The sequence below is a fragment of the Phalacrocorax carbo genome, chromosome 2 (genome assembly GCF_963921805.1).
Source record: "Phalacrocorax carbo chromosome 2, bPhaCar2.1, whole genome shotgun sequence".
NCBI classification, from domain to species: Eukaryota; Metazoa; Chordata; class Aves; order Suliformes; family Phalacrocoracidae; genus Phalacrocorax; species Phalacrocorax carbo.
In genome coordinates this window covers 69,572,454-69,588,078 of record NC_087514.1, presented here as the reverse complement: position 1 = coordinate 69,588,078, position 15,625 = coordinate 69,572,454, and the positions used below count along the sequence as shown (strand labels likewise).

Genomic DNA, 15,625 nt, shown 5'->3' with positions numbered 1-15,625 from the left:
ACTGTTGTGGAAACCGTAGCGAGCCCGTCTTCATTTCAAACGCCCCGGCGTCGGAAGGGGCGCAGGAGCGGGGCTCCCGGTGGCCGCGGGGCTCCCGGTGGCCACGGGGCTCGGCAGCCCCCGCCACCTCCGCGGGGCCACCTCCCACCTGGCCGCCGGGGGCGAAGGGGGAGCGGCGGGGGCTTCCCTGCCGAGCGGGGTGGTTCGAGGTCTCCAGCTCTGCCCCTGCCTGCGCGCCCGCGGGCTGCTGAGCGCTGCCGTCCCTCGCTGCGCGACTGGCCGGGCCGGAGCTCCAGAGCCGCCCAGTAGGGACACCCCCCCCCCACCCACGGCTTTGGCTCGACCTGACGCCTCAACGTTGTTGAAGCTTAGTTTTTAAGCTGGCTGCTTCTTTCACCCTCCCTGCCCACGGCTCAAGGGTACACACGCTCCCCTTTCCCTCTTGGTGGTGCTTCGCGAGCAGAACCGTTTGGTAGGTAAAAGGGAAAATACTCCTTCACCCTTGGCATCCCCTGGTCACCTTTGCCACCTCCAGAGGTGTGGTTTGACTCCTGTTCCCCATTCTGCCAGCCACCGGGCTTCTGCGCGGTGCCGGAGGCTCACTGCTGGGGGGGGTGTGTGGGGGGGAAAGAGGTCGGGCCGACCCCTCGCTGCTCCCCGCCCTCCGGTTCAGGCCTTGCCCGTGGCCTCCTTGGGTTCGGGGGAAGGGAGGAAGGACAGACCGAAAGCTCTCTGTCCAAGCGACAGGCAGCCGCACAGTGGTACCTCCGAGAGGTCCCATTGCCAAACGCTATAGGAGAGTTCCCAGCGCAGAAGAAAACAGACAAACAGGAATTTTTTTGGGACCTAGCTTTTCTGCAGCAGGTCAGCAGGATACATCAAGCAGAGCTTCCCATTATTGCATACGAAAAAAGAAAAAAGCTTTTTTTTCTTTTTTTTTTTTTCTTTTTTTTTTGAGGCAGATAATCCCCGAGCTGTGGTGCTTTCAGACGAATCTTCTGACAAGTGTTGCAGTTCAGCACTGTGTGCGTCGTATCTTGGAAACAAACAATGCGGTAGCTGGAAAACTTGGGAACGGAGGAGAAAGGTCAAGGGTAGAGGCTGGTCAGTTTTTGTTGTCTTGGCTGAAGAATCATAAATAATCAAAGGACTGTCATTAGCTGCGCGGTCCGCAAGACTGAGGGAAAAGGGAGAAAGGAAAAAAATACAAAACAAAACACACACATTTTTAAAAAAAAAAGAAAAAGAAAAGAAAAGAAAAAGAAGGGAGATGATCGGTTTGTAGCCTGACGCTCGGCTCTCTGACACCTTCCCGGCCAGGACCTGCTCCCGGCACGGCGCCGCGGGGGTGGGGGCACCGCAGCCCCGGGGAGCAGCTCCGCGCCCGCGGCTGCCCGGGACGCGCAGGGCGCGGAGGGGCGCGGAGCGTCGCGCAGCCCCGCTCCCGCCGGCCGCCGGGCGGCCTGGCCGCCGCTTGCTGAGTGGCGCCGGCGTTTCGCCTCGAAATTCAGCCGGCAAAGCCGCCGGTGTTCCGCCTCTCCCTCGGCGGCCCCCTCCCCGCCTGCCGCCGCACGGCGCGGCGCGGCGCGGCGCGGAGCGGCGCGTTACTTACGCGGGTCGGCGGCGGCGGGGGGCTCGCCGCGGGGAGGTGGATGGACGGGGTCGGAGCCCCGATCTCAGCGGGCTCGGCGTGCCCACCGACGGCTGGCAGAACCAAAGAGTTAAAATATAAAACCATAAAATGTTTTTTTAAAATATTAATGTGCTTATAACGGAAGTTCTTATCAGTGGGTTGCACTGTACTTGGCAAACAAGCCTTTTTACCTTTTAAACAAATAATTCATTAGGTAATTAAATTCAAGTGAGATTACTCTAATTAAATATACACTGCTGTTGAATCATAATTTCTATGTGGCCTAGTTAAAGATGAACGATCTCTTATTCCTGACAAAAAAAAAAAAAAAAAAAAAAAAAAGCTTTAAAAGAATTCCCCAGTGACTGGAATAATAGATTTATACACCACCGTACAGAGGTCATTTCAAGAAAGAAGAGACACCAAACACAACATAAAGGGACTTTTCATGTCTGGAGATACTAGAATTTCAGGTTTTATTGCTGCGAGTTCTATTAAAAGACTTTGTGGAACCTAGGAGGAAATAAAAATTATCTTTCAAATGGCGATAAGTTATATAAATATGTGCACAAACAGAAATGTGTCTCTGAAGGTATTAGTTCTGCATAATTTCAGATGAGTAGCTACTAGGCCTCAAAGGAAACAGTGCATCCTGAAATGCTCTGAAGGCTTACACTGGCCAAAATAAGGCAGGACTTTAGCAAAATTAGAAGTAACTTTGTAGCCAACGATGTGCTGTATGTCCTGGTTCCCTCTAATAGCATTAGGCGTTCAAACCATAAAGACTAATCTGGAGAGTAGAAGTTCCTGCTCTCTGCTTTGATCTCCTTCCTCTTGGCTGTTTAAAGCTGACAGTTTGGCTGAATGGCATTCACTGCTTTCATTTGTAAGACATGAGTTTCCTAGTGTTCCAGAGCTAGCAGCTACACCTGTACTGCAGGAATTTACATTGCATTGCTCCAGGATGGCATTGATTTGGGACGGGTGAAATACAAACACAAACTAATTAAAAACTGCATAATGCAGCCCTACAGGAACAAGACAGAAAAACAAATAAATACAACTGCAGCTGGCACGGCAATTGTGCCTCTGCCCCCGAGCAACAGTCTGGTGACATAAAATTATAAACCTTAAAAATCTCACATGATTGCCGTTGATCATTTTGGGGACAGAATGGAAATTATTTTGTTAATTAAGTTCAGACCCATAAAATATTCATAGGTAGGTAGACAGACAGACGGACAGATAGATACAGAGCGAGGCAGATGATTCACTCTATAGATTTCCGCACTTGTTCATATAGGCCTGTGTGCATGGCTTTAGCAATTCATTCGCAAAAGCGCCAAAGAAGAGGGCATCTGTGTATTCTCATCGCTATCGGAAATAAATGTAACTTGCGACAGAGGTGGACTGAGAAAAGATTAATAAAAAGTCACCGCCAGGGTATCGGGAAAAAAATCCATTTCTCTTAATTTACTTTTTAAAAAAAAAGGGGTAGAGATGACCGTATTTTCTGTTTTTTAATGTTCTCTGCCTGAATAACATCATCTTTGTAAACGCTTTATTAGCCGTCACCTTCAGCAGAGAAAAGCGCTGTAGCTGCTCAGGCTTGGATTCCTTCCTGTGCTACCTGCACTGTGGAAATGTACGTGTTCACATTTAGGGAATCGACCAGGTATACCTGATTGCAACTTTTTGCTTATTTGGATAAACCAAACCAACCGCTTGCACGGTCAGAGGTCTGAAGGTTGCTGCTGCTGTGAATTAAATTTACAAAAAGAAAGTGAGAATTTTTTCTTTCCTTTTTTTTTTTTTTTTTTTTTTAAACAGAAATGTTCCTCGGGTTGGGCGTGAAGGGGAGAGGAGGGGGGAACCTGGCCCTCCAGAGCTACATCACCTCTCCGCCTATAATTGTTTGACACATGCCCTGTTGTCACAAAGTGGGGTTGTTTCCCAGACCCTGCTGGAAAAAAGGTGCAAAGTAATAATGAGTGTTTAACAAGGCTCATAAATCAGGGCTGATGAGAAGCGCTGAGGAGGGACGGGCGGAGGCGGCGGGGCCTGGCAGCGGGGGACCAGCGGAGGGAAGCCAGCGCCAGGGTCCTGCCGAGCCGCAGCCCTGCTGCCGGCACCCCAAAACAGCGCACGTCGTCACATCGAGCACGGTCCCATGCTAAATCACATCTAATACACTTAATGAAAACTCAGTCAACTGATCCACGTAGTCGAGAGTCGGCGCATAATTAGAATCTAGGCTAGATATATTAAATTAATGGATTCGGTCCTGCACAGATGTATCATTAAAATGTATAGGATTGATACTTAACATGGTAGAGTTATTTTAAACTTACACATAAAAAAAAGACGGCGAAGGAAAAAAAAATAGGAAAAAAAAAAAAAAGACAGTGAAACTACCTGCAGAGAACAGCCTGAAAATTAGCAACATACGGATAATCTATTTTTTGGCACTAAGCCCCCACCCCACCCCTCACCCCCGCCCGGTCTTTCCACAGGACAGAAAATTGAAACAGACTAATAACTGAATAGACCATCTTAAAATGTCTTCGTCTATTACGAGCGCGAGCTGAAAATCAGGAGAGGATTTGCCAAAGAAATCGTTACCAGGATGTTTCAAAGCAGTCACAGAATTAAAGGGAAACTTTTCTTCTCAAGCCACAAACAAGGCGCTTTAGCTAATAAGCCTCCCTTTCTTTTGGTAGATCTTATTATCAACGCCGCATAAACCCCGAATTTTACTACCAGGTCCACGCGCGCCTGTATCTGCGCGCAAAGGCGGCGCAGAAACGCGTGTATCTCTGTGGAAATTACTCGGGTGAACCGTAGACTACCAGTAAATATCTGAACTCCACTCTCAGATTGCGCTCTGCTTAGCATCCTATTCTCCCCTTAGTTAGGTGTCTCCTTTCAACATCTCTGTCATCTCCATTTGAAGATATTTTCAGCGGTTTATCACTGCCATCTCCAGCCCTGCACATTTGCAGCAGGTTATCACAATTGCCAGTCCCCCCTGGCTGATGTGTTGCGCTGATTACCATCAGTGCCCTCAGATATTTGGTGCGGATTCCCAGCACTGCAATATCCACTCTTAGGACATCTGGAGCAGATCAATATCACTGACTTCATTTTTTTAGCAGAGTCGGTGTTAAGGCTTCGCATACCCTCTCCGCAAACGTACCCTTTAGTCAACTCCTGCAGAACCAGCCTTTAGTTAAAATTCGGCCAAGCAGCGACCCCTATGTCTGGATTTGCATTTCTTATCGGACCCCTATCTAAACTGATTTGTTAATAATAAAGAGAAGATCTCTTGGCAGTGGATGCATCGCCTTAAGAAACTGGGAGGATCACACTGTCTTAGCAAACTCCTTCTCAGGAAAGGCTCTTTAAGGAGAAGTTTATCTGCCCGATGATCTTTGAATTATTTCAGCGTGGCCATTTAGGTCGATTTACTTTAAACAGTATACAATTTATTTTAAGCGATTACCTTTAGGTATAATCACATTATACCCAGCGGTGCTATATATTTCTCTCCCGCCTCTTTTCAGATGTGCATCCGCTCTCCAACGGGAAGGTGACTCTGCTTTTCACTCTGAGCTCAAACCCCTTTTTGCTACGTGACTGTTTATCGTCTTTAAAAACGGTGTTCGGCTGGGGAGTTGGCACCGCACTCCTTGTTCTTAGGATTTGCCGAAAGTTAAGGAGACATTCGAGCAACTAAAACACAGATATCAGGGAAAAAAAGAAAGCGTAAAAATAAGATGTTTTTCCCCCGAATTATTTTTAAAATGACTCTTTTGGAAAAGACTATTTTATTCCCTCTCTTAACAATTCCAAGCTAATCTATGGATGGGGGCGGGGGGCGTTGATCACACCAACCTTTTTGACTGTTTATGTCTTGGGTTTAGGAAAAGATTTTCCTGCTGCTTCTGGCAGCTGCTGCTGCTGTTTGTAATTTTCCGTACAGTTTCGTTCTTTTCGCACTTTTGTTATTAAGCTTCTGCTATAGGTCTTGATTGGGGGGAAATAAACCCAGACCTTCACTAAACTGATTTTCAAGCTAAGTAGCTTAGTGTAGCAGCTCTGGTCCCAGCTTGCTTGCACAAGGGGGGGGGGGGGGGGTGGTGGAAATTAAAAAGGGCTTTGAAAGGTTGACTACGAAAGTGACTTAATAAACCGTCAGAAAAATGGGCAATGTCCAATGCAGGAGCAGGAATCGCGTAATGAGGGATTGCCATTTAATGATCACAATTGTGCATAATTAATGGCGTTCGTAGGACCCTGCTCATCCTTTTGCCGAGAACTTTGCAGACGAGAAACAAAGCTCTCCTCCCGGTCTTGCAACTTTCCCCGTCCTCGGCGGGTTTCTTCCTCCCTCCCTTCCCTCCTTCCTTCCTTCTTTCCTTCCTTTCTTTTTCTTTTACCCTCATATTTTTTTGTCCTGTTTCTTCTTCCTCCCCCCCCCCATCACTGTTACAGGTAACCTGCACTTTATATTTTTTTGCTGTATTTCCACGCAAGGTGAAGAATAGCAAAGTTGGCCGCGAAAAGATGCTGGGCTGATAGAAAACCAAGCGAGACTTTTTTTGGTTTGTTTTTTTTTTTTTTTTTCCTTTCTCCCTGAACCGATCTGAGCAGGATGGGGGCGGGTGGGGGAGGGGATGACTCACATTTCTTAAGCCTCCAAGTGGAAACCTTTTCTGGATACACATTCCGCCCAGATCTAAAGCGCTAAGAAGATTTCGGCAGCGTCGGTGCCTTATCCCACCTTTATTTACCTGCAGCCCTTGTAATGTGACACTTCCATTCGCAAAACACGGCCGCAATTTCCAAGCCCCGCTCAGCTTTGTTACTGCGGTGCATTTTTGTCTGAGGGTCGCTCTCCTGCTTTTGAGGGTGAGATTTTGGAGCGGGGGGGGCGGGTGGTGGGGTGTCCTCCTCTCCCTGTCAGATGTAGGAATGGGAAAGCTCGCGATTTCCAGCTGATGGGGGAAGGAAGTTTAACCAACTCTCTGAGACGGAGCGGTTCCCTGGAGCGCGGGGAGGGAAGGGCTGGCCGGGGTTAGAGACACCCCGCAGGGCCCTTCGCGGGAGGGGAGGCATCTCCCCCCGGCTCGGGCGGCGGCCGGCCCCCGGCGGGACCGCTGCTGCCGCGCTGAACCGCGGCCGCAAACACGGAGGGGGGCGCGAAGCCCCGCGGAGGGGCACGGACCTTGGGAGCTGGATCTCGCCCTGGGCTCGGGAAAAGGAAAGAGACACCCATGCTCCCTCTTCTTCCCCGCTCCCCCCCCTCCCCCCGCCCGCCCCCGCCAAACACTTGCATCCCGAAAAGCGGCCGGCCTCCGCCTCCGCGGCCCCCGCCGCGCCGCGCCGTCCCTTGGGGAAGAGCTCGGCGGCCCCGTCCGCCCCTTCAGCACAAAGAGGGAGCTCCGGGGACGGCGGCGGCGAGGGCCGGGCGGGGGGCGGCCGCTCGGTGCCCCCCCGCGGGGGCCGACCGAGGAGGCAGCAGCGCCCGGGGGAGCCGGAGCGCCGGCCCCGCCGCCGGCTGCGGGCCTGCCCCGTGGGGCAGAGCGGGTCCCGAGCAGCCCCACTGGGGCTGGGAGGGTCGGGGCAAGGAACGCCCAGCCCTCAGCCCGCCGGCCCCCGCTCCCCGTTTCCCCCAGCGGGGAGGGCCCCGGCAGCGGTAGGAAAAGGAAAGTTTGCGGTGCCGGCCGGGCGGTGCGTGGCGCTGCCAGCCCCGGCGGGGTACGGGCGAGCCCCGCCACGTCGAGGAAACGGGCACCATCGCGGGCAGGTCACAGCGGTGACAACTCATTTCCTTCAAGGCGGCCGAGCCCCTCAGTGCCTGGCAGAGGGGTCCTTTGTCTCCCGCTGCACCTTCCACCCCGCTCCAAGGGGGAAGAGGGAAGAAGAAGGGAAAAGCTATTCCCTTCCTCTCATCATTGCCGTCAATGACGAGAGTGGCAGCAGCCCGTTTTGGTGCGTGTCGTCGTCCCCTCCCCCCCAGGCCCCCCCCCCCAAAATGCGTTTCCTTTGGTCCGCGCTGAAACGGGCGGATGGAAGTTTTGACAATACAGAAAGCCCCTCACCCCCGCGCCCCCACCCCCAGCTCGTGGGGAGAGGGCTCGGGGTGTTCTGTGCCCCTCGGCATACGTGTCGCCACCGTCGATTTGCGGGATTATTTATTGCTAATATTCCGAGGACTGTCGCAATGCCTCTGATAATTGTCCCTGAGTGTCAGTCGGTCGGCAGGGCATAAGGAGGAGAAAGGGCGGGGGGGGGGGGGGGAGATCGATGCGGGTCTTTTTCTTTTTTTTTAACCAAAGATTCATCTGGGAAGAACTGCTAGGAGCCTTTTGACTTTCAGCAAAGTTGTGTGTGTGTGGCGTTTGAGTGCTGCTATAGATAGACCGCATTCATTTATTTGTTTATATGCCTTTTTTTTCCCCCTCTTTAGTGGTAAATTGTTACAAGTCGCCTGGCTGCAAAGCCCCCTTTTCCTCTCACGGCCGCTCTCGTTTGTTCCTGAGTCCAACGACGACAAGGGGGACTCAATGTTAAAGGTGGAAAAAACCAGCAACACAGTTGTTTTTGTTAAAAGGGGACACACTAAGGCTGCGAAACAGCAAAACCCCAATGTTGGACAGCTGTAAAATCGTGTAGACAGGTTGTCATACAGCAGTGGGGGCTTTTCTGAAAGGAGCCCATTGCTAAACATTAAATACACACACAGCACAGCACAGCAGCTGCGCGGACACACGCACAGGCGCGCGCACACACACACGCACACGCACACGCAGGCACCGAGGAAAGTGGCCCAGGCTGGGCTGTGCACCACGTGCTGCACCGGGGGGGGGAGGGGGGAGGGGGGCGCGGGGCGGCGCTTGCAGCTCAAGTGGGTGCCAATCAAAACATCAACTTCAAATTGTATCTGAAAGATCAGCCTAGGACCTAAGGGCAGACACATCAGTTGGAGCTCAATTGTTGATCAGATCACATCTAAGGGATTTAGGAGCACAGAAGAGCCGAGATTTGAGGAAAGACACCCCACTGAATCCTTCCACACTCCTCCTTCTCCTCCATACCTAGGTTGCAATATATCTCTGACAGAAAGAAATCAGAACGAAAAAAGAAAATTAGCGGCTCGATTTCTGTTCTCTCGCCCTGCCTGGCTCCAGTAAGGGGGGGGAGGGGGGGGGAAGGAAAAAAAGAGAGAGAGGGAGAGAGACACAGAAAGAAAGAGAGATCCAGAGAAGCCCGGGTTTGTTCCGCTCCCCTCCCCGGCTGTTCAGGCTCCCTCCTCCCCTTCTCTCTCTCTTTTTTTTTTTTTTTTTTTTGTATAATTCCTTCCCCCCACCCCCTTTTTTTTTTTTTTTTTTTTTTTAAATATTTCTGCCGCTCCTGCCGCCGCCGCCAGTGCCGCCGCCGCCGCCGCCGCTGTGCCCGCGCCCCGGAGATGTCCTTCCCCCAGCTGGGCTACCCGCAGTATCTCAGCGCCAGCCAGGCGGTGTACGGGAGCGACCGGCCCGGGGTGCTGGCCGCCGCCGCCGCCGCCGCCGCCGCTGCCGCCGCCGCCTCGGGCCGGCCGGCGGGCGCCGAGCTGGGCAGCGGCTCGGCCGCTGTCACCTCCGTGCTGGGCATGTACGCCAGCCCCTACAGCGCCCCCAACTACAGCGCCTTCCTGCCCTACACCGCCGACCTCGGCCTCTTCTCCCAAATGGTGAGTGAGCACCGCGCTGCCTCCCGCGCTCCCTCCCCCCCCAACCACGTCCCCTCTCCGGGCCCGCGGAGCGCGGCCCCCACGCGTGGGGCAAGGGGGATCCGGCGGCAGGGGCGGGCGGGGGCCGCGGAGCCCAGGGCGGGGGGCGGCGGGGCGGCCGCGGGGGCGGTGGCGGATCCCGCCAGGCGCCGGGGCGGCCGCGGAGAGGGGAGCGTGTGTGCGGCGGCTGTGGGGGCAGAGGGGGCCGGGGCCGGGCCGGGGGCGGCGGGCTCCGTCCGCGGACGCAGCCCCCACCCGCCCCGCCGCCGCCCCCGCCGGGCAAAACTCCTCCGAGTTTTCCTTCTTGGCGGTGGAAGGGCTGAGCAGGGCTCCTGCCTCCGTGTTGTCGGCTTCCCCTGGAAACTCGGGGTTTGGTTTGGGGCTTTTTTTTCCCCCCTTGTTGTTATCGGTGTTTCTGTTGACGGGTGACATTGTCGGTCCTTGCTGTTTCAACTGGCTTTCCAGCGCGATCCTCTTTCCGCCCGATCCTTTTCTTTGCCGCCGAGCTATAAACAGGTTCCGTCCGAAAGGCCGGAGTGCGGTGTCGGTGACAGGCACGCCCGTTTATTTCAAGGCATTTTTTTCCTTAAGCCTTAAAAATGGCCCTTCCTTTCTGTTCCTTGAACTTTTCATACTCTGTTTATGGCGAGTCTCATAGATCGGATTTGTATCAAGCGAAGGAGGGCATCTACATCCCATTGTAGGCATCGGGGCAGAAAGGCATACTGGCGTTAACTCTAGAACAAATCGCCGTCACCCAGATAGTCCCCGGGTCTCTTTTTTAACTTTTCCTCAGAATGTAATAGTTAATAAGTGATTTTTTTTTTAACTAACTGTTTTTTTCTGTGGTGTCGTTGAAACGTTTTCGTTGCCAGTATCTCCAAATTTCTCGGCGGCGGTACGCATGGGTTCCAATTCATATCAAAATGCCCCTCTTTTTCTCTCCCCCCCAAACATAAATGTGTGAATATTTATAACTGGGTGCATGCACGGCGTAACTTGTGAGGCTTTTTAATACGTGTATGTAGGCAAGTGGGTAGATCCGCTGTTGAACAAGGGTCAGCATCAGAACACAGATCATTTGGTGCTGCAAACATTTCCTACGAAGGCACTTTGAACAGCGTGCATTTCCTACTCTTTTTTCTTTTTATTTAACCTTGATTTTGGAAATGCAGTAAAAGTTGAGACAGAAGCAATGAGTGATTTACAAGTGACTTCTTCAAAAGAATTCCCAACAGAGATGATACAAAAATATCATTTCAGCAACGTTAACAAAAGACAGCGAATAAAGGGAGTGCAGAAAGCCTCCTCTGTAACACGTTGCAAAAATTACACCGTGCTTCTCTTTGTGTATAAGCTTTGTGTCTGAAATTAAAATACGTGTCCCTTTTTAACCGTTTGACAAAGTTAGATTAGTTTCTTCGCGGACATTTTAGAAGAGGTTCATTTTTAAGGCTGACACGAATTTTGTTAAAGTAATACTAAGAACGTATTTCTGGACTAGAAAAAAAAGCGAGTAGAAGCAAGGAAAAAAAAAAAGAAGAAAACGGCTTTAAACGTTAGCTGCTTAGGAACAGTTCCCTTTCTACTCGCAAAGTATCCTGGTGTTTTGCTACAGTGATTTGCCATGCCGGTGATATTTTGGAAGAAATTCTAAAATTTCTGCGAATTTGTACGTCAGGAGCTAAAATATTAAGTTAATATCTGGACAATTTGCAGTAATAATGAGGCCTAATGAGGTTGCTAGAAAGATAAAATGTTATTTACCAAAACACCTGATGGGATAATTTGACTTGCTGTGTTTTACTACCGATGATAAAAAGAATATTGATTGCAAATAAATCACCGTCTCTAAACGCTTGTAAACAATTTGTGTTTGCTCTGCCCGGATCAAAGTAAAACTTATGAGATAAAGTGTCTGCATATCCATATTGTACAATGCGTGGGTCAGTTTCCATTCCAGAGTTTAAAAGCTCTTCTAACAGTTAGAAGTTAATGTTTTACACCAGAATCGTAGTGTCTGATTTGGGGGGGGTGGGGGGTGGTGTGGGTGTGGGGGGGGTGTGGGGGGGGTGTGGGGAGGTGTGGGGGGCGGGGGAGGAGAGTTGGCTTGTGTGTGGAAAATCTCTCACATTCTAAGTGTCTTCGTACTGAAGTTGTGCATTCATCTCCCCAGTCCCGACTCACGCCAACTGCTTTTAAAGGCAGCTCCGGGGCCAAAGAAGAACGCTCTGCATGCATCTGTAATATCCTCCTGGATATTTTGCAGATAAATGCGGCGTTGGGCGCAGGCACCGGTTTGTAACTGCGGTGTAGTACCTGCTTTCTCGGCCTGATCATTTCCAGGGCACGATAAATCGTCTCGCCGAGGCGAACGCGAAGTTGCTGCGTTTCCATCGCTTGATTTGGTTTGGTTTGCGGAGAAAATACGCATGATGTCTGGCAGAGCCCAGCTTAGCCCCTCTCTCTCCCTTTCCCAGCAAGACGGGGGGATCTTTTGGGAATACCGCTGTCTGATCTAAACGTGAAGAGCCTGGAGCGGGGAGGGCCGAATTTGCCTGTGAAGACCCTTTGCACCGCTCAAAGGCGTATTCCGGCTCCCGGAGTAGCCTATTCAGGTCTGTTAGAGACGCTAACGAGATAATTGATGTGCTTTTTCCTCTCCGCTTGTCTGAATGTGTTGCAGGGCTCCCAGTACGAGCTGAAAGATAATCCGGGTGTCCACCCCGCTACCTTTGCTGCCCACACTGCCCCCGGCTATTATCCCTACGGACAGTTCCAGTACGGGGACCCGGGGCGGCCTAAAAACGCCACCCGGGAGAGCACCAGCACCCTCAAGGCCTGGCTCAACGAGCACCGCAAGAACCCCTACCCCACCAAGGGCGAGAAGATCATGCTGGCCATCATCACCAAGATGACCCTCACCCAGGTCTCCACCTGGTTCGCCAACGCCCGCCGGCGGCTCAAGAAGGAGAACAAGGTGACCTGGGGCTCCAGGAGTAAGGACCAAGAAGACTCAAACCTCTTCGGGAGTGACAACGAGGGGGACCCCGAGAAGAACGAAGATGACGAGGAAATCGACCTGGAGAGCATAGACATAGACAAAATCGATGAGAACGATGGGGAGCAGAGCAACGAGGAAGAGGAGGAGAAGCCCGAGCTCCTGAGACAAAGCAGTGAAGAGGAGCACTTGGAAAAGGAGAAGGATTTGGTGTTGTCAGGGTCCGAAGGGCTGAAACCCAAAGACGCGCTGGCCATGGTGAAGGAGGCCTCTGACAGCAGCACGCGAATCATCAGTCCCGGGGGACAGAACAATTTACAGATGCCATCTCACAGCAAACCCAAGATCTGGTCTTTGGCAGAGACAGCAACCAGTCCTGACGGTGCCCTGAAATCCTCTCCCCCTCCGCCCCCTCCTCCCCAGGTTAACCACACTTCTCCACAGATCCAGCACCCCGCTTTTCTCCCTAGCCATGGACTCTACACATGCCAGATTGGCAAATTTCACAACTGGACAAATGGGGCTTTCCTCACTCAGAGTTCCCTGCTAAATATGAGGTCCTTTTTGGGAGTAAATCACCACCACGCTGCTCACCACAACCACCACCTCCAGGCCCAGCAGCAACCTTCTGTTCTAACAGCAACCCTGGGAGCCCTAAGCAGTGAAAAGCCTTCAGAGAGGACCAGTCCCAAACACATAGGTAATGAATGCATCAGGCATCCACCTCTCCCTCCACCCCCAACACAGGCACACGAACTTCTTGAGGAATGGTGTCGGGTTCAGCCCTGGTGTAACTGATTGCTTTTAACGGAGTTACAGACAGTTACCCTAGCGTTGATATTTTTTTTTTATTTTCTTTTCCCCTGGAGCATGTTGATTGCATACATTAAGCCCATTTCATGTGGGCTATTACATTCTCACCCTATACGCCCACCAAATAAGATGAGAATGCAGAACAGCGCTGTGAAAGATATTCCCCGAGTTTTGCTTTCCTTCCCTCCTCCCTGACCCTCACCTCCCAATAATTTGAATGACAGTCAAAAACGCGGCAAGAAAAGCTTGCATACTCCTTAAATATTGAAAGTAGGGAACAGTGCTGGGTACACGCGCACACAAACACGCATATACCCATACACGTCTGCACAAGAGGGTGAGAGAGAGGTGTGTTCTCTGCACGCTGTCCACATTTTTATTGTTGTTATTCTAAAATGGTTCTCCTGTTTTTGTTTTTGTTGTTGGTTTTTTTTTTTTTTTCTCCTTCTGTCTCCTTCTAGAAAGAGAAAATGTACCGAGAACCGAATCCCCACCTCAGCCGCTAAAATCGCCCTTCCAGCCTGTCCGTGACAAGTGAGTTTGTTTGTTTGTTTTCACTGCAGGAATGTTACTTATGTGAGACAGAGTGTTTGAATAATAAAGACTAATTATAACACCTAATCATCACCACAATAATACATACAGACAACAAGAACAACACAGAAGTTGCTGTAATCTTTTCAAAGTTAGGCTAAATTGCAATTGTACATAGCCAGCCTGTAACTTTTCTGAAACTTAAGAGACCTCAAAGATCTTGTGTTAATTACACCAGTGTCAATGATTTCTGTGCAATTAACTAACGGTAGGATGCTATAGCGATAGACAGGCAATTATGGGAAAGGATTTTCTTTTATTTTTTTTTTCCTGAAAGATTGTTACGTCTTTTTTTTTTTCCTTCCTCCCTTTCCCCCTGCAGCTCTTTGGCTCAGCAAGAGGGAGCACCGAGAATTTTAACAGCTCTCCCTTCCGCTTGATTAAATGGTTTGGTGAAAAAAATATTACAGAGACTGGTATTAAGGACAGGAAAAAAAAAAAAAAAAAAGGAAACGATATAAACGACACCCATCAATCTCTTTTTGCAATAAGGTGGTGCAAATCCATAAAAGCGATTACACAAATCTGTAGATGGATCCCCTTCTTCATTGTACCATTTCAGATCGTGTTATTCTAACCATTCTTGGATTATTTGTTTGGTAAATGTTTCCCATGTGTTTGTGTTTTTTCTGTATATAGAGTGATTTCAGATTGTAAATAGCGCGTCAGCAAAACTTGTCTAAATCATATATTTTTGTCTAATAAACTAAATGAAATTATGAGCTCTCTTCAGGTATGTATTCTGTTGCTGCAGACCTTATACATATACAACGACTCTATTCGAACATTTATAATTTGTTTCCTAAAAAGTGAAGTCTTTTTGCCTTTGGGTAACCGAAACCTGAAATACCAAATCCAAGCTTTTAATGACTCTTGTAGCTATTTTGTCAAAAACAAGCCGCGAGCTTCCCTTTTCATACACGTAAACCTAAGAAGCTGAGTGAAGCTGGTTCTTGACTAGCAAAATTAAAGTTATTTTTTTCAATTGTGATGAAGACCTGTTCTGTAGTATCCATTTTCCGAACATAAATAGATCTGACTTCCACTTAAGTTATAAAATACGTTCTTGAAAATGAAAGGGACAAGTTTTCTCACTGCTCCCTAGAGTATAACTTTGCTGTCTAAACCGCTTCCTAAATTGGATCAAGAACTTGAGTGCTTTGGTATACATTCGGAACGAAGCCGAAAAAAAATATTGATAGATTAGGAGTTAGAATTAATTGTAACGATTTACGCTTTAAATAAACACAGAGGAAATACGACTGTGAAAGATTTTTTCCCTGTGAGATTAAGCACAATCTTAGCAGAAAATAAAAAAAAATATATAGCAGCTCTTGCACTTCCCAGAAGAAAGTTCTGCGATTCCGGTCTGTTGGTTAAAAGGAGACTGAGAGGGACAATCTATGGGTTTATAAAGGCATTAATCTTCCAAAGACGGTCCGTTAAAAGGTGTAATATTTTGAGTGTTTACTTCTTTTTTCTCCTAAATGAGAACACTAAATGAGCATTGAGGTGCTAATAAGATACCAGATGGTTGTTGGTGGTGGAAAATGGAAAGAAGCAGCTGGGAAAGTCATTAAGAAATAATGTGGTGACGCCCTATCCAAACTGAACCAACCTCAAAACAGGACTTGTCGGAAACAAGACGAGATTTTCAAATAAAATATTAATAAAATTCTTGTCACAGATCAGAAAATCGGTCTAGATTTAGCTGCAAAAGTCTTCGCAAGCGAAGAGGGGTCTCGGTAAAGTGTCGCTTGGAGGTCGGTTGACAAAGCAGTGGAGGCGGAAGGCTTCCACTTTTTGCGTT

The 15,625-nt window shown here is 49.8% G+C and overlaps 1 protein-coding gene across 1 annotated transcript; it reads left to right on the top strand.

Moving 5' to 3' along the window:
• Positions 1–8,594: 8,594 nt before the first annotated feature.
• IRX1 (iroquois homeobox 1) lies at positions 8,595–14,850 on the top strand. The gene is made up of 4 exons (XM_064443216.1): positions 8,595–9,368; positions 12,094–13,108; positions 13,683–13,755; positions 14,138–14,850. The coding sequence occupies exons 1-4, from the start codon at positions 9,105–9,107 to the stop codon at positions 14,193–14,195; spliced, it is 1,410 nt and encodes a 469-aa protein (XP_064299286.1). The 5' UTR covers positions 8,595–9,104; the 3' UTR covers positions 14,196–14,850.
• The last annotated feature ends 775 nt before the right edge of the window (positions 14,851–15,625 follow it).